Here is an 18,496-nt window from a genome sequence, read left to right on the forward strand (position 1 = left end):
CTGTAAAGTTTGTGTTCTTTGTCATGTGTGGCCACTGAAATCTCTGCTCAGATAGCTTAATGGTCAGGTAATGACTTACCAGAGATTTTCTTAAATTCATTACATCACTAAGTCTCCTAGACCTTGCCAAGGAGCTCTGTTTGAGTGTTGGGAATATCTTTAACACTCCAACGGGCACTTTACAACACTGCCTTAGCCTTCACTTTTTGATTACACAGAATCTCCACTTAGACCAGATGTGAAAGATTAGAGATTTCTCAGGTCTTTCCTGGACATTCATGCAGCCCTGCACATGCACATAGCCTTTTAGATTCCCAGAAATATGTTGGAGCTTCTCAAAGCCTTCCATGGACATCTCGTTTCCCAAGTTTTCCTTTTAAGTTTTTCAGTAAGCTTGTTTGTCCCAACTGTGATTCTCCACCTCAGACAACTATGATGTTTAATAATTGCAGCTGATTGTTTTCTACAAACACACTGAGGAAAAGGCTGTACACATGAAGAAAGGTCTGAGTCAGGTCAAATAAGAGAGAGTCTTGTAATTGGGGTTTCCAGATAATGTCCCAACAGGTTGAATAGTGACAATACACTTAAGATGGGGCTTTGGGGAGCAGAAAAATCTATATTTCTCATCAAATGGCTACTAAGCTGTTGAATTTCATGGCTACAATGATTGGGAGGCTGTTGGTTTTCAAGGCTACCGTGGAGCTGGAGAAAGGTGATGAGAATAGGGCAAGTTAGAAAGTCACACAGCTCAATGTTCTTACCAAGATTCTGTTATTTTCTTAAATAAATGCTCCTCGAATTGTTGGCATGCCTTTCTTTTTATTTATTTATTTATTATTATTATTATACTTTAAGTTCTAGGGTACATGTGCATATGGCACATATACACCATGGAATACTATGCAGCCATAAAAAAGGATGAGTTTGTGTCCTTTGTAGGGACATGGATGCAGCTGGAAACCATCATTCTTGGCATGCCTTTCTAAAAAAAAAATTTTCCAGAGTTAAGAAAAAGTTGCTTTTGATAATTTTTGGAAGAGTTTTTGTTGCTTTTATGGTGAGCAGATTTTTGGAAGTCCTGATTCTGTCATTCTATTGTTTATTTCATCCTACCACTTCCTTTCATTATATTTGTATGTTTTATATTTTCCCTATTTTAACTTTTAACTTGCCTCTGATGTTATATTTCAAGTCAGTTTCTTGTAATCAGCAGATATCTGTGTTATTTTCCTCCGTTTTTTCAATGTCTGCCATTTAATTTGTGTACTTAGACCATTTTTCTTTTGTTTTTAATATACTTTAGTTTTTTTTTTTTTTAATAGACTTTATTTGTTAGAGGAGTTTTAGGTTCACAGCAAAACTAAGTGGAAGAGATTTCCCACCTACTCTCTGTCCCCACACTTGCCTATCTTCTCCCATTATCAATATCCTCTTCCAGAGTGGTACAATTTTTATAACTGATGCACCTACATTGGCACATTATTATCATCCAAAGTCCATAGCTTACATTAAGATTCACTCTTGGCATTGTACATTCTGTGAGTTTTGACACATATGTAATGACACATATCCAACACTATAGTGTCATACAAAATACTTTCACTGCCCTAAAAATTCTCTGTGTCCTGTATATTTATCGTTCCCTTTCCCCCAAATCATGGTAGCCACTTATCTTTTTACTGTATTCATAACTTTGCCTTTTTCAGAATGTCATATAGTTGGAATCGTATATAGCCTTTTCTGATTGTCTTCTTTTAGGTTTTCGTATCTTTTTATGGCTTGAAAACTTATTTCCTTTTAGTGCTGAATAACATTCCAATGTCTGGATTTACTATAGTTTAATTATCCATTCACTTACTGAAGGACATCTTGGTTGTTTCCAAGTTTTGGCAATTATGAATAAAGCTGTTTTATTATTTTTTAAAACAATGTCTCACTCTGTCACCTAGTAGGCTGGAGTGCAGTGGCACTATCTTGGCTCACAGCAACCTCTGCCTCCTGGGCTCAAGCGATTCTCCTGCCTCAGCTTCCGAGTAGCTGGGACCACAGGCACGCACCACCATACCTGACTAATTTTTGTATTTTTTGTAGAGATGAGATTTTGCCATGTTGCCCAGGCTGGTCTTGAACTCCTGGGCTCAAGTGATCCACCTGCCTTGGCCTCCCAAAGTGCTAAGATTACAAGCATGAGCCACTCCACCTGGCCTTAAAACTGTTTTTTTTTTTTGGTTTTTTTTTTTTTTTTAAATGTGTGTGTGTGTGTGTGTGTGTGTGTGTGTGTAGACATAAGATTTTGACTCATTTGTGTAAATACCAAGGAACACAACTGCTGGATCATATGGGGTGTTTAGTTTTGGAAGAAACTGCCAAACTGTCTTCTACAGTGACTGTACCATTTTGTATTTCCACCAACAATAAATGAGAATTTTGTTGCTCCACGTCCTCACCAGCATGTTGTCAGTGTTCTGGATTTTGGTCATCCTAATAGGTGTATAGTGGTATCTCATTATTGTTTTAGTTTGTAGTTCCCTAATGACATATGATGTTGAGCTTCTTTGCATATGCTTATTTACCATCTGCGTATCTTTTCTGGTGAGTTGTCTGTTCTTTCATTCAATTTGTAATCAAGTTGTTTATTTTCTTATAGTTGAATTTTAAAGAGTTCATTGTATATTTAGGATAACAGTCTTTTATCAGATGTGTCTTTTGCAAATATTTTCTCCCAGTCTGTGGCTTGTCTTTTCATTCTCTTGACAGTTTCTTTCACTGAGCAGAACTTTTAAATTTTAATAAATACTAGCTTATCAATTATGTTTTTCATGTATTATGCCTTTGATATTTATGTATAAGTATTTGTTTTAATACTTGTTCTCAATTCTTTTTGTTATATGCCTAGGAATGGAATTGCTTGGTCAGGTGATAACATGTTTAACTTTTTTGTGCAACTGCCGGACTTTTTCAAAGTGGTTGCACCATTTTACATTTCCACTAGCCATGTATGAGGGTTGCAGTTTCTCCTTATCCTTACCCATACTAGTTAATGTTCCTCCTTTTTGTTATAGCCATCCTAGTAATGTAAACTGATATCTCTTTATGGTTTTTATTTGTATTTCCCAGATGTCTTAATGATATTGAGTGTCTTTTCATATGGCTGTAGCCATTTGGATATCTTTTTGTATCTTTTTTGATGAAATGTCTATTCAAATTCTTTGCCCATTTTTAAATTGGGTGCTATGTCTTCATTGTTAAGGTATGTGCTTTATATATTCTGTGCACAAATTCCTTGTTATATGTATAATATGCAAATATTTTCTCCCATTCTGTGTATTATCTTTTCACTTTCTTGATGGTATCCTTTGAATCACAAACATTTTAAGTTTTTATGAAGTCCAAGCAATTTATCTCACTTTTGTCATTTTTGCTTTTGATGTCATATCTAAGAAAACATTTCCTAGTTCAAAGTCGTGAAGATTCTTGCACAGATTTTCTTCTGGGAGTTTTGGCTCTTGCATTTAGGTCTTTGATCCATTTTGAATTAAGTTTTAAAGGCGGTGAGGTAGAGATACATCTTCATTTTTAAATGTGGATCTCCAATTCCTCCAGCACCATTTGTTGGAAAGACTATTTTTTCCTATTGAGTTGTCTTGGCATCCTTGTTGAAAACCAATTGATCGCAAACATGTAAGTTAATTTCTGGACTCTCAACTTTTATTCCATTGATCTATATGCCTGCTATTATGCCTGTACTACATTGTCTTGATTACTGTAGCTGTTTAGTAAGTTTTAAAATTGCGAAGTGTGAGTCTTCCAACTTTGGTCTTCTTTTTCAAGGTTGTCTTGGTTATTCTGTGTTCCTTGTATTTTCACATGAATTTTAGAATTAGCTTTGGCAATTCCAGCTGGGGTTTTGGATATGTATTTCAATGAATCTGTATTAGTTTGGGGAGTATATTTATATTTCTTGATTTATCAATTTTAGACTTTATCCATAATAACTAAGAGCTTGTATATCCCACCCTTCCCATTATTTCCTGTCCTCCCATCCTTCCAAAAATGTTGTATCTTAATTTTTCATCAAGTCAATAACTTGTGTTTACGTTACTGTAAATATGTAAATACTGTTTACTGTTGAGTTATGTAGTGCACTGTGAATAATCCTCCTTTCTTGTAGGACTTTTCGTTTTCCCTATCACTTATGATTGCCTCATTTTTTTCTTTTTTTTTCTCTTTTTTTATTATTATTATACTTTAAGTTCTAGGGTACATGTGCATAACGTGCAGTTTTGTTACATATGTATACTTGTGCCATGTTGGTGTGCTGCACCCATCAACTCGTCATCACCCATCAACTCGTCATTTACATCAGGTATAACTCCCAATGCAATCCCTCCCCCCCCCCCCCTCCCCATGATAGGCCCCGGTGTATGATGTCCCCTTTCCCGAGTCCAAGTGATCTCATTGTTCAGTTCCCACCTATGAGTGAGAACATGCGGTGTTTGGTTTTCTGTTCTTGCGATAGTTTGCTGAGAATGATGGTTTCCAGCTGCATCCATGTCCCTACAAAAGACACAAACTCATCCTTTTTTATGTGGCTGCATAGTATTCTATGGTGTATATGTGCCACATTTTCTTAATCCAGTCTGTCACTGATGGACATTTGGGTTGATTCCAAGTCTTTGCTATTGTGAATAGTGCCGCAATAAACATACATGTGCATGTGTATAGCAGCATGATTTATAATCCTTTGGGTATATACCCAGTAATGGGATGGCTGGGTCATATGGTACTTCTAGTTCTAGAGCCTTGAGGAATCACCATACTGTTTTCCACAATGGTTGAACTAGTTTACAATCCCACCAACAGTGTAAAAGTGTTCCTATTTCTCCACATCCTCTCCAGCACCTGTTGTTTCCTGACTTTTTAATGATCACCATTCTAACTGGTGTGAGATGGTATCTCATTGTGGTTTTGATTTGCATTTCTCTGATGGCCAGTGATGATGAGCATTTTTTCATGTGTCTGTTGGCTGTATGAATGTCTTCTTTTGAGAACTGTCTGTTCATATCCTTTGCCCACTTTTTGATGGGATTGTTTGTTTTTTTTCTTGTAAATTTGTTTGAGTTCTTTGTAGGTTCTGGATATTAGCCCTTTGTCAGATAAGTAGATTGCAAAACTTTTCTCCCATTCTGTAGGTTGCCTGTTAACTCTGATGGTAGTTTCTTTTGCTGTGCAGAAGCTCTTTAGCTTAATTAGGTCCCATTTGTCAATTTTGGCTTTTGTTGCCATTGCTTTTGGTGTTTTAGACATGAAGTCCTTGCCCATGCCTATGTCCTGAATGGTATTACCTAGGTTTTCTTCTAGGGTTTTTATGGTATTAGGTCTAACATTTAAGTCTCTAATCCATCTTGAATTAATTTTTGTATAAGGAGTAAGGAAAGGATCCAGTTTCAGCTTACTACTTCTGGCTAGCCAATTTTCCCAACACCATTTATTAAATAGGGAATCCTTTCCCCATTTCTTGTTTTTCCCAGGTTTGTCAAAGATCAGATGGCTGTAGATGTGTGGTATTATTTCTGAGGACTCTGTTCTATTCCATTGGTCTATATCTCTGTTTTGGTACCAGTACCATGCTGTTTTGGTTACTGTAGCCTTGTAGTATAGTTTGAAGTCAGGTTGCGTGATGCCTCCAGCTTTGTTCTTTTGGCTTAGGATTGTCTTGGCAATGTGGGCTCTTTTTTGATTCCATATGAACTTTCAAGTAGTTTTTTCCAATTCTGTGAAGAATTTCTTTTACCTAGTAAGTTTTCTCTACTTATTCTTAAATGTTACTCCAAATGCTCCAAAATTTATGCCACATGTCTATTAATATTTTTAAATGCTCAAACACATCAGTTAATTTTTCTTGAGAGCCCACTCCCACAGTCATCTCTCCTCCTGCTACAGTTGGTTGTTCACTGTTATTTTGGGATCTGTCTTCATTACACTTCCTTATTGAGTCCCTTTTTTCCTGCACCCAATTTCTTCCTCCTTTTTGCTTTATGCCTTCATTTTCATGAAGCACATGATTCAGTAGCTTCATAAGAAGGAGTATATGGTAGGCAGAATAAGGCCCCCCCCCCCAAATTGTCCATGTCCTAATCCCAGGAACCTGTATGTTTCCTTACACTGCAAAAGAGACTTTGTAGATGTGTTCAAGCTAAGCATCTTGAGATGGGGTGATTATTCTGAATCATCTATGTGGGCCCAATGTAGTCACAAGGAAGCAGGAGGTCAGAAACGAGAAAAGATGTTATACTATTGGCTTTGAGGATGAAGGAAGAGGACATGAACCAAAGAATGCAGGCAGCCTCTAGAAACTGGAAAAGGCAAGTAAACAGATTCTCCCCTAGTGCCTCTGGAAGCAACACAGTCTTGCTGCCCCATTTTAGGCTTCTGACCTCTAGAACTATAAGATAATAAATTTGTATTGTTTTGAGACACCACGTTTGTGATAATTTGTTGCAGTAGCAATAGAAAATAATATAGATCACATGGAAAATAAATGATCTGGGACCTTACCAGAATACAAATGTATTGTTTCTATACTCTCATGGGATTGACACTTTGAATTCTGGGTTGGAAATTATGTTTCCCTTAGAATCGTGAAGATACTGCTGCATAATCTTTTTGTTTCCAGTGTTGTTTTGGAAAATTGTATGGAATTCTAATTTATGATATTTTGTTTGTGACCTGAATCTTTTAGGGTCTTCTCTTTAACTCTGTTGTTCAAAAATGTCATCATGATATAACCTGATTTCAGTGTTTTAAAATTTATTGTTCTGGGATCTTGTTATTTCAGTCTGGAGATGCATGTCCTTTAGTTCTGGGAAATTTTTTTGTATTCTTTTCTAGTATTTTCCTTTCTTTCATTATTTTGGTTCTCCTTTTCTGGAAGTTTATTAGTTAATTGATGCATTTCCTAAATATATGATCTTATTACTATTTTCCACTTACTACTTTTGTTATACTTTCTGAAATGTTTCCTTTTATTGAATATTTTATGTTGGTAATTCTACTTTTAGTTCCCCATAGCTCCTTTAAAGTGTATCTAGTATACCTTAAATATACACAGTACAATTTATTTTTTTTAATAAAGTGTTTTCAGATCTAGTTTTAAAAGCTCAATGTCTTTTCTTGTCTCTATGAGGATATTTATTAAAATTTTAGAAAGTTTTCTTCTGCTCCCTGAATTTCCTGTTTCCTCTGGCTTTATTTTTATTTATTTATTTATTTATTTATTTATTTATTTATTTTTGAGACACAGTCTTGCTCTGTCGCCCAGACTGGAGTGCAGTGGCATGATCTCGGCTCACTGCAACCTCTGCCTCCCGGGTTCAAGCAATTCTCTTGCCTCAGCCTCCTGAGTAGCTGGGATTACAGGCATGAGCCACTATGCCCGGCTAATTTTTGTACTTTTAGTAGAGACATGGTTTCACCCCATGTTGGCCATGCTGGTCTTGAACTCTTGACCGATTGGGCTCCCAAAGTTTTACAGGCATGAGCCACCGCTCCTGGCCTACTTTTCTGTTTGTCTGTATTTGTCTGTCTGTAATATTAGGAGAGCCTCAACATGTCACTGTTACAAGGAGATGCACTGAAAAGCTGACCGTAATTTCTTTGTGAGTTGTGGAGAATTGTCAACTATTGGGTTTATTCAGAGGATGCTATGTCAAAAAGATAGTTTTGCACTAAGGTAGTACTCAAATCTGTATGTAGAGGATTTTTTTTTTTTTTTTCCTCTGAGGTCTTTAATCTCACCAGACTAAAATCTTCTAGACTCTTACTTCAGCCATTTAAACCAGGCTTTGGAATTCTGGAAGCAGGCAAATGGGAGGAGGCTGTGATCCCACTGTTCCAGATGCTGGCTTTGATTTTATCCTTTTGTTTGCAGCTCTGTGTTTCACTCCAATCTATACTGTGCTTGATGTCCCCATGTCCAAAACCTCTCAGCTTCTATTTCTTCTGAGAATAAATCTCAGGAATGTTGTGGAGTGGGGAAATAGTATTTATTAATTTACATGTTGGGGGGACAGGATTCGAGTGTCCAATTGCTATGTATACAGATTTTCAACCAATTTTCTTTGTTTTCAGGCCCGCACTCCATTTCCACTTTCCAAAGTGCTTTGTGCCACCAACTCTTAATTCTTCCTCAGTTCTATGGGAGCAGAATGACTTGTTTCTTGGTGGCATTCAAATTTTTCCTTCCTTTCCTCTGCTAAGTTAATTATTGCTTATCAATCTGCTTTTCATCTCTCCAGAACTTGCTGAAATCTCATCTATTATTGTTTTATTTCCCACTCCCTTTACCCCCATGGGCTTTTTTTTCCCCCTTTATTATCATTTAGTAGAGTTTGGGATTATGTTAAAGTTGCCTGTGGATTGATATTTAGCCATATTAAAAACACATAAATGTAATGTAACTATGAAATTGTGACTGGCACAAACTATGCTCTGGCACCTATCTGGATTGTGGTCACATCAATGAATAATCATTTTTTTTTTTTTTCCGAGACAGAGTCTCTCTCTGTTGCCCAGGCTGGAGTGCAGTGGTGGGATCTCAACTCACTGCAAGCTCCGCCTCCTGGGTTCACACCATTCTCCTGCCTCAGCCTCCCCAGTAGCTGGGACTACAGGCGCCGCCACCACGCCTGGCTAATTTTTGTGTTTTAAGTAGAGATGGAGTTTCACCTTGTTAGCCAGGATGGTCTCGATCTCCTGACCTCGTGATCGGCCCGCCTCGGCCTCCCAAAGTGCTGGGATTACAGGCGTGAGCCACTGTGCCCGGCCAAATAATCATTTTCAAAGAGGTTTAGTTGTCTTAGCTGATGTGATGGACTCAAGGCTCTTTTTGCAGAGTTCCTGTTTCTGTTGACTACAATCATTTATTTTAATGTTAAAGTTGTTTACTACTTGATTATTGGAAGATATCTCTAGACTAAAATCATTGACATAATAGAAAGAAACCTTTTAATCTTATTTTTTAAAAGTAATACATGCACATAGTAACAAAAATGTCAAATAGCACAAAAGTGTATTCACTGAAAAATAAGTCTCCTTCACTCTCCAGTCCCCCAGCTACCCACTTCCTTTCCTTAGAGGCAATTACTGTTACCAGTTTCTTGCATTCTTTCAGATATATTATAGGCATATTCAAGCATATATACCTTTCACTGTCACAGAAATGGCAATATTCTATGTGTACTGACATGCATCTTGCTTTTTTCACTTAACAGTATATCTTGGTGATCTTCCATTTCGATGCACATAGGATCTTACCTTTTTTCTTCTGGTGGTTTTATAGTATTCTGTTGTATTAATACACTGCAATTTATTTAACCAGTTTCTTATTGATGGACATTTAGGTTGTTTCCAACATTTTCTACTACAAATATTGCTTCAGTGAATTTCTTCACCTTTTGTACATGTTTGAGTGTATTTGTGACATAAATTCCTATAAGTACAATTGTTGGTTCAAAGAATATGTAGCTTTTATTTTATTTTATTTTATTTTAGACAGAGTCTCGCTCTGTCACCCAGGCTGGAGTGCAGTGGTGCGATCTCCGCTCACTGCAACCTCAGCGTCTCCCGGATTCAAGCAATTTTCCTGCCTCAGCCTCCCGAGTAGCTGGGATTACAGGCACCCACAACCACGTCCAGCTAATTTTTGTATTTTTTGTAGAGTTGGGGTTTTACCATGTTGGCCAGGCAGGTCTCAAATTCCTGACCTCAAGTGATCCACCCACCTTGGCCTCCCAAAGCGCTGGGATTATAGGCATGAGCCACCGCGCCTATCCAACATATAACTTTAAAATTTGTCTTTGTCTTTTTGAAATGTCCCAGAGATATTTGTGAGAGCATCCTTGCTTTGTGACAATAAGATGTTTGTAGGAACATTTTGCTTTTTTTTGTCCTCTGCTCAAGGAACCCTGATTCCGTTTGGCAGAAAAAAGTAGATCTGGGGGGTTTAGGGGGGAGGTTTAGATTTTTCTACATGACTACTGTTGGTAGGGAGAGGCAATCTGAATGATTTAAGTAACAAAGTGAAAACTTTTTAAGGGTGCAAGTTCATGTTGATGTTTCCAGTTTAACTTCAAGTCCTTTCTTTCTTACTATTATGAGAAATTTAAATAATTTGTTCTCTTTTTCTTTTTCATTTGTGCTGCCATCTTTAATGCTCTTTTATTTATATTCTTCTACTAACTCAAATATATTATGCTGCATATTGTCATACCAAACCATGTGTTTAAATTATAATACTGTTCTGAGCTTGAGAAATATCTATTTCTTTTCTGCTCCCTGACAAAATAGATTTCAAAGCATACAAGTTTAGATGATCCTTTATGAGCACACCATCCGAACACAGAACTGGCTGTCTGGAAAGAAATTTGAACCTCCTGCCCATGGAGCCTCAGGGAATTCTGAGGGTATAGGGCACTCAGCATCAAAATAGAGTCCCCATGCACTTAATGGAAGTTAATGGAAAGGACAGCTAAGCAAACACTGGCTTGTGAGGTTTTAACTAAAACCTTCCTCCAGCTTTTCTTTCCCACATGCCAAAACAGTCTTGGCTTTTTTCCTTTGAGCCTTACTACTTCAACTTGTTTTTTCTTTTTTCATATTTTTCTTCGCTGATGCTGCTGCTCATTTATTTGTTATAGGCAGTTTGAGCACTGAACTTCAATTTTTCATAGGACCTTGACTTCTTTGTTGGCTTGAATGGCTTCAAGATTGTCCTATTTTAAAGCCATCTAAGACAGTAAAAAAATCCCAGAAAATACATTGTCAAGAATTGTGAGCCTGCTGCCATGGCCAGTCCAGTTTCCAGAGCAAGAGCACCCAGCGGACCATGAGGAGGTCAATCACGATGGGCAGGTGCTGCCAGGTGCTGGCTATGAGTTTGACATATGCTTCCCATCAGTGCAGAAGAGAGCAATCTGGAATCTCTGGACACTGTGCATGCTATTGACCCAATGTGGTGGCCTGCAGTGAGGGCTTGGTGCCTCAATGAATGGCACTATGGGGATCTGACCAGCTTCCATAAAGCAGAAACTGCTGGCAAGAATGGTGAGGCCTAGGTAAAGATGTGGATATGCCCTTATGATGTCTCACCACCTTCGATGGAGCCCTACCACCACTTCTATAGCAGCATTAGTAAGGATTGCGGGTATACAGACCTCACTGGAGATCAACTACCCTTTTGTGAGAGTCTGGAGGATACTATTGCCGGAGCTCTGGCCTTTTGGAATAAAGATATAGTTCCCCAGATAAAGAAGAGGAATTGGATATTGATTGAAGCCCATGACAACAGTCTTATAGGCATTATCAAGCATCTGGAGGGTGTCTCTGAAGTAGCTATCATGGAGCTGAACCTGCTTACTGGTATTCCCATTGCCTATGAATTGGCCAAGAACTTGAACCCCATCAAGTCCATGCAGTTCTTAGGGGATGAAGAGACTATGTGTAAAGCCATGAAAGCTGTGGCTGCCCAGGGCAAGGCCAAGAAGTGAAGACCTTCAGGCAGACTACTGTCCCCAGAAACACCCTCCCTGCCCATCCCTTCTTCTGCCCCTCCTTCCTGCACATGTCACATGGATCACATCTGTAGGCATCTGAAGTTGTAGATGCAGATGGGGACCGATGGCTCCCATTTTCATTTCAGCCATTTGTCTCCTGCACCCACTCTCTTCATACAATCCAGTCAGGATAGCACCTCTGGGGCATGGGGCTCAGTCCAAGCCCAGGGAAAGCTCCCCTTATCCAAGAGGGTTGAGAGGTAGTGATTCGGGTTTTAACCAGGGCTTTGTGTGCAAAGGACCTGATTTAGTAAGGGATAGGGAGAAACCATGCTAAGGCATGGCCGATGAGGAGAAGCAAGAGAGCCTGTTTGCCGTCAGGAGGCAATCTTGTGTTCTTCTGTAGTCAGGCCACTTACAGGGGTACTCTAGTCATTCCAGTGGAAGATGAATGTAACCTGCATGGTGATGTAAAATAAAAAAGCCCCCAAACCAAACAAAAATAAAACACCCCATTTCCTTCCTGACCCCAGAGGAGCTGGCTCCACTTGAAGATTGAGATCAATCCTGAATTAAATTTCTATTGCATTTACTTTTACAAAAAAATGTATAGAAATAATATGAAACAAAAACCCTCCTGGGGTTTCTAGTGGTGGCTGAAATAGTCCCACATGTGGTCATCAGAAAATAAGCCATTCCTCACACCAATATTAGATAATCTCCTTGACCTGTAAGGGATAGGAGTGCATCCTGCTGTGTATTTTAGAATTCCTCCCTGATATGGTTTGAATTTGTGTCCCTGTCCAAATCTCATGTGGAATTGTAAATCCCAATGTTGTAGGAGGGGCCTGGTGGGAGGTAATTAAATCATGGGGGCAGATTTCCCCCTTGCTGTTCTCATGATAGTAAGTGAGTTCTCACAAGACCTGGTTGTTTAAAAGTGTATGACACCTTCCCCTTTGCCCTCTTCCTCCTCCTCCAGCCGTGTAAGATGTGCCTACTTCCACCTTCACCTTCTGCCATGATTGTAAGTTTCCAGAGACCTTCCCAGCCATGCTTCCTGTACAGCTGCAGAATCATGAGTCAATTAAACCTCTTTTCTTTATAAATTACCCAGTCTCAGGTAGTTCTTTATAGAAATTTGAGAACAGACTAATACACCCCCCACCACCTTGTTTTGAGGCAGTGAAATGCTTCTTGATCATGTTCCAGTGTGTTTTTCATGGCCTGATTTCTTTTCTTTCTTTCTTTTTTATTTCAATTGTTTTTTGGGTACAGGCATTTTTTGGTTACATGGATAAGTTCTTTAGTGGTGATTTCTGAGACTTTAGTACACCTGTTACCCGAGCAGTGTACACTGTACCCTATATGTAGTCTTGCAACCTTCCCCTCTGAGTCGCCAAAGTCCATTATGTCATTCTTATGCCTTTTCATTGCCTGATTTCTGAATCATGTTCTAGTTGCTTGGCCCTGCCACATGGGCCCAGTACTCATTTTGGGCATAAATATACTAAATATTTTTTTCCAGATCAGTATAATAAAGGAGTGATGTACAATTACAAAATTATGAAGAAAATGTGCCAAATAATAATTTTAAAATCTACTTACTAACCTCATGTGGCTCAATTTCAATAACGTCCCATAATTTTCACAATATTGGGTGTGCTTCATGAAGACCAATTCGCAAAAGACAAAAGCACAATTGAATTATCCACATTACAGTTACAATTTTACATTCTTAATATGCCCAGGTAACTCTTGACAACATTTCAAATAAACTTCAGTCATATTTGGCATATACTGAGGCTGGCATTTTTTTCCCACATGAAAGCAAATGGAAAAATGATAAAATTACAATTATAGAGAACCTCTGCCATTCCAGGTTTGGTACAAATATCCATATTTTTGCTAAATATTCTAGAACTGTATCCCCAGCTTTGCATTGTGGATAGATGTAGACATTATTATTTGTTTACCATAGGGATAAAACCTATAGTTACTTTTGAAGAATTAAAGCCAACCCCCAAAAGATTTATGCACCTAACAAGGTTTTTTTTTTTTTTTCATACTTTATTGGTTTTGTCTAAAGAAAAGGTTTTTAGTATGAAAATTTCCAGTTGTCTATGTATAAATGTACATCTTTAAGAATCACTTAATAAAGGATATTTACCAAAGATATGGGAACTATGTAGCCCTATTCTCAGCACAGAAGCAGTGACTTCTAGTAAAGATTTAAAATGGGCTCAGATGAGAGGAGGAAAAAACTCAGAACCCTAGCCTTGGAAAAGAACTGTTAAAAGCCCCAACTCTGAGCATGTTATCACTTATGGATCTTTCTCTTTTATCTGCTGTTGAAGTATTATGAGTTTCAGTCCAGCAAGGTCATATCTTTCTTCAAAAGAAAAATCAATGCCCCAAATATGAAAATTACACAACTTGTTGACACACTACTAGCTCCCATCCCAGTATGGCCAAATCTTTCTCTGAAAAAAAAAAAAAAACTAAAATACAAAATTCCACAACTTTATTTCTGATAACACTTTAGTTTAATAGTTTAATTGTCACACAATTAATCAACTTCAATAACTTAGGTATTTCTGGATCATAGCATAACTGGTAGGGCTTATAACTTTGTAACTTTCCATGCATAGAACCCTTCTAGGTTAAGCACACATATTTCTTTTTTTTTTTTTTTTGAGACGGAGTCTCGCTCTGTCGCCCAGGCTGGAGTGCAGTGGCGCGATCTCCGCTCACTGCAAGCTCCGACCCCCCGGGTTCACGCCATTCTCCTGCTTCAGCCTCCCGAGTAGCTGGGACTACAGGCGCCCGCCACCTCGCCTGGCTAGTTTTTTTGTATTTTTTAGTAGAGACGGGGTTTCACCGTGTTAGCCAGGATGGTCTCGATCTCCTGGCCTCGTGATCCGCCCGCCTCGGCCTCCCAAAGTGCTGGGATTACAGGCTTGAGCCACTGCGCCCGGCCAAGCACACATATTTAATTTTTTTTTTTTGAGACAGAATCTCGCTCTGTCACCCAGGATGGAGTGCAGTGGCGTGATCTTGGCTCACTGCAAGCTCTGCCTCCCGGGTTCACGCCATTCTCCTGCCTCAGCCTCCCGAGTAGCTGGGACTACAGGTGCCCGCCACCATGCCCGGCTAATTTTTTTTTTGTATTTTTAGTAGAGACGGGGTTTCACCATGTTAGCCAGGATGGTCTCGATCTCCTGACCTTGTGATCCGCCCACCTCGGCTTCCCAAAGTGCTGGGATTACAGGCGTGAGCCACCGTGCCCGGCAAGCACACATATTTCAAAAAGAAGATTCAAAAAACAGTTTCTGAAATAATATTAGGAGTGGGAAATAAATAAGGGGCATCCAAATAGGAAGAGAGGAAGTCAAACTACCCCTGTTTGTAGATGATATGATTCTATATCTAGAAAACCCCATAGTCTCAGCCCAAAGGATCCTTAAGCTGATAAATAACTTAAGCAAATTATCGGGATACAAAATCAATGTGCAAAAATCACTAGCACTGCTATACAACAACAACACTCAAGCTGAAAGTCAAATCAGGACCACAATCCCATTCACAATTACCACACACACAAAGTAAAATACCTATGAATACAGATAATCAAGGAAGTGAAAGATCTCTACAAGCAGAACTGCAAAACGCTGCTCAGAGAAATCAGAGATGATACAAACAAATGGAAAAACATTCCATGCTCATGGATAGGAAGAATCAACATCATTACAGTGGCCATACTGCCCAAAGCAATTTATAGATTCAACACTATTTCTATTAAACTACCTACGACATTCATTACAGAAGTAGAAGTATTTTAAAATTTATGAGGAACCAAAAAGGAGCCCGAATAGGCAAGGCAATCCTAAGAAAAAGAACAAAGCTGGAGGCATCATGCTATCTGACTTCAAACTATACTACAGAGCTATGGTAACCAAAACAGCATGGTACTAGTACAAAAACAGGCACAAAGTCGAATGGAACAGAATAAAGAACCCAGAAATAAGGCCACACAACTACAACTATTGGATCTTTGACAAAGCTGACAAAAACAAGCAATGGGGAAAAGACTCCCTACTCAATAAATGATGCTGGGATAACTGGCTAGCCACATGTAGAAGATTGAAACCAGACCCCAGACCCCTTCCTTACACCATATACAAAAATTAACTCAAGATGGATTAAAAACTTAAATGTAAAACCCAAAATTATAAAAAACCCTGGAAGGCAACCTAGGCAATGCAATTCTGGAATAGGAACAAGCAAAGATTTCATGACAAAGACACCAAAAGCAATTGCAACAAAAGCAAAAATGGACAAATGGGATCTAATTAAACTAAAGAGCTTCTGCACAGCAAAAGAAACTATTAACATAGTGAACAGATAACTTACAGAATGGGAGAAAAATTTTTCAAGCTACGCGTCTGAGAAAGGTCTAATATTCAGCATCCATAAGGAACTTAAACAAATGTACCAGGTAAAAAACTCAAACAACCCAATTAAAAAGTGGGCAAAGGACATGAAAAGACACTTTTAAAAAGAGGATATGCATGTGGCCAACAATCATATGAAAAAAAGCTTAACATTACTGATTATTAGAGAAATGCAAATCAAAACCACAATGAGATACTGTCTCATACAAGTCAGAATGGCTATTATTAAAAAGTCAAAAAATAACATGCTGGTGAGGTTGCAGAGAAAAAATAATGCTTATACACTGTCTTTAACCATTGTGGAAGACAGTGTGGCCATTCCTCAAAGATCTAAAAACAGAAATGCCATTCGACCTGCAATCCCATTACTGGATATGGAATCAACCTAAATGGCTATCAATGATAGACTGGATAAAGAAAATGTGGTACATATACACCATGGAATACTATGTAGCCATAAAAAAGAACAATATTTTGTCCTTTGTGGGTACATGGATAGAGCTGGAGGCCATTATCCTTAGCAGACTAACACAGGAACAGAAAACCAAATACCACATGGTCTCAATTATGAATGGGAGCTAAATGATGAGAACACATGGACACATCGAGGGGAACAACACACACTGGGGCCTACTGGAAGAGGGAGGGTGGAAGGAGGGGAAGGATAAGGAAAAATAAGTAATGGGTACTAGGCTTCATATCTGTGTGATGAAATAATCTGTAAAACAAACCTCCATGACACGTTTACCTATATAACAAACCTGCACATGTACCCTTGAACTTAAAAGTTAAATTAAAAAAGGATGAAAATGTTGTGTTCTCAGTTAAATATTATTAATTGTTTGCTTAAGAGATGCCTTTCCAAGCAAAGGATTAATGTAGATACTTTGAAGCCTATGAACACTATTCTTTTAACCCAATTAATTAGTTTCAATTGCTTTTGTACATGGCACAAACTCAATGTCAGAACCTGTTATATTTACTCTTATACTTAGAAGACCTAGATACTTGCTAGCAAGCAGATAAAAATTAAGAACACACTTTAAAAACAGGGTTACTCTCAATAAAATAATGTTTATAATGATTTCTAGTACTCAGAAATAGTCACAGTTTAAGAACCTTGTTGCTTCTTTAAAGAAGGGTCAGAAGAGCTGGAACATCATTTATTGTTTATCCTCATCACTTCCCCTTACAGTTCTCTATAGTTATTTTGTTTTAATATATGTAGTTCTCCTTGCTTTGTGGGCCCTATGTCATCAACAAATGTCAGAGATTTTCTCCACGTTTCCTTGAGAGTTTCCTTGTAACAGGCCAACTCATTTCCCCCTTATCCTCAACACTTCATCCTTGGAACTAAATTCCTAAGGGTATCTTAAAAATATATATTTTTAAATTTCCATAGGTTTTGGGGGAACAGGTGATATTTGGTTACATGAGTAAGTTCTTTAATGGTGATTTGTGAAATTTTGGTGCACCCATCACTGAGCAGTATACACTGAACCCAAATTGTAGTCTTTTATCCTTCACCCCTCTCTCACCCTTTCCCCTGAGTCCCCAAAGTCCATTGTATAATTCTTATGTCTTTGCATCCTCATAGCTTAGCTCCCACTTATGAGTGAGAACATACAATATTTGGTTTTCCATTCCTGAGCTACTTCACTTTCTTTATCTGTCATTGATGGGCATTTGGGTTGGTTCCATGTCTTTGCTATTGTAAATAGTGCTGCAATAAACATATGTGTGCATGTATCTTTATAATAGAATGATTTATATTCCTTTGGGTATATACCCAGTAATGGGATTGCTGAGTCAAATGGTATTTCTGGTTCTAGATCTTTGAGGAATCACCACGTTGTCTTCCACAATGGTTGAACTAATTTACATTCCCACCAACAGTGTAAAAGCATCCCTATTTATCCACAGCCTTGCCAGCATCTGTTGTTTCTTGACTTTTTAATAATCTCTATTCTGACTGGCATGAAATGGTATCTCATTGTGGTTTTGATTTGCATTTCTCTAATGTCAGTGATATTGAGCTGTTTTTCATATGTTTGTTGGGCTGCATGTATGTCTTTTGAAAAGTGTCTGTTCATGTCCTTTGCCCACTTTTTAATGGGGTTGTTTTTTTCTTATACATTTGTTTAAGTTCCTTGTAAATTCTGGATAGTAGACATTTGTCAGATGGGTAGATTGCAAAAATTTTCTCCCATTCTGTAGGTTGCCTGTTTGCTCTGATGATACTTTTGTTTTGCTGTGCAGAAGCTCTTTAGTTTAATTAGATCCCATTTGTAAATCTTAGCTTTTGTTGCAATTGCTCTTGGTGGTTTCATCATAAAATCTTTGCCTAAGTTTTCTAGGGTTTTGGGTTTTACATTTAAGCTTTTAATCCATCTTGAGTTAATTTTTGTATAAGGTGTAAATAAGAGGTCCAGTTTCAGTTTTCTGCATATGGCTAGCCAGTTACTCCAGCACCATTTATTAAATAGG

General features: G+C 38.2%; 1 protein-coding gene across 4 annotated transcripts in view; it reads left to right on the forward strand.

The window, feature by feature from the left end:
- Nucleotides 1-18,496, forward strand: part of LOC102134461 (phosphoglycerate mutase 1-like) — a 78,011-nt gene that overhangs the window by 19,419 nt on the left and 40,096 nt on the right. Inside the window, exon 2 of one of the 4 annotated variants that reach the window (XM_065537991.2) lies at nt 10,351-12,664. The exons of the other annotated variants lie outside the window; for them this stretch is intronic. Within the exon in view, the coding sequence (XP_065394063.1) occupies nt 11,124-11,549 (426 nt within the window). The 5' untranslated portion in view covers nt 10,351-11,123 and the 3' untranslated portion in view covers nt 11,550-12,664. Of the gene's footprint in view, nt 1-10,350; nt 12,665-18,496 lie in introns of those variants that run through there. 4 annotated transcript variants of the gene reach the window in all.

Source organism: Macaca fascicularis, chromosome X (assembly GCF_037993035.2).
Source record: "Macaca fascicularis isolate 582-1 chromosome X, T2T-MFA8v1.1".
Taxonomy (NCBI): domain Eukaryota; kingdom Metazoa; phylum Chordata; class Mammalia; order Primates; family Cercopithecidae; genus Macaca; species Macaca fascicularis.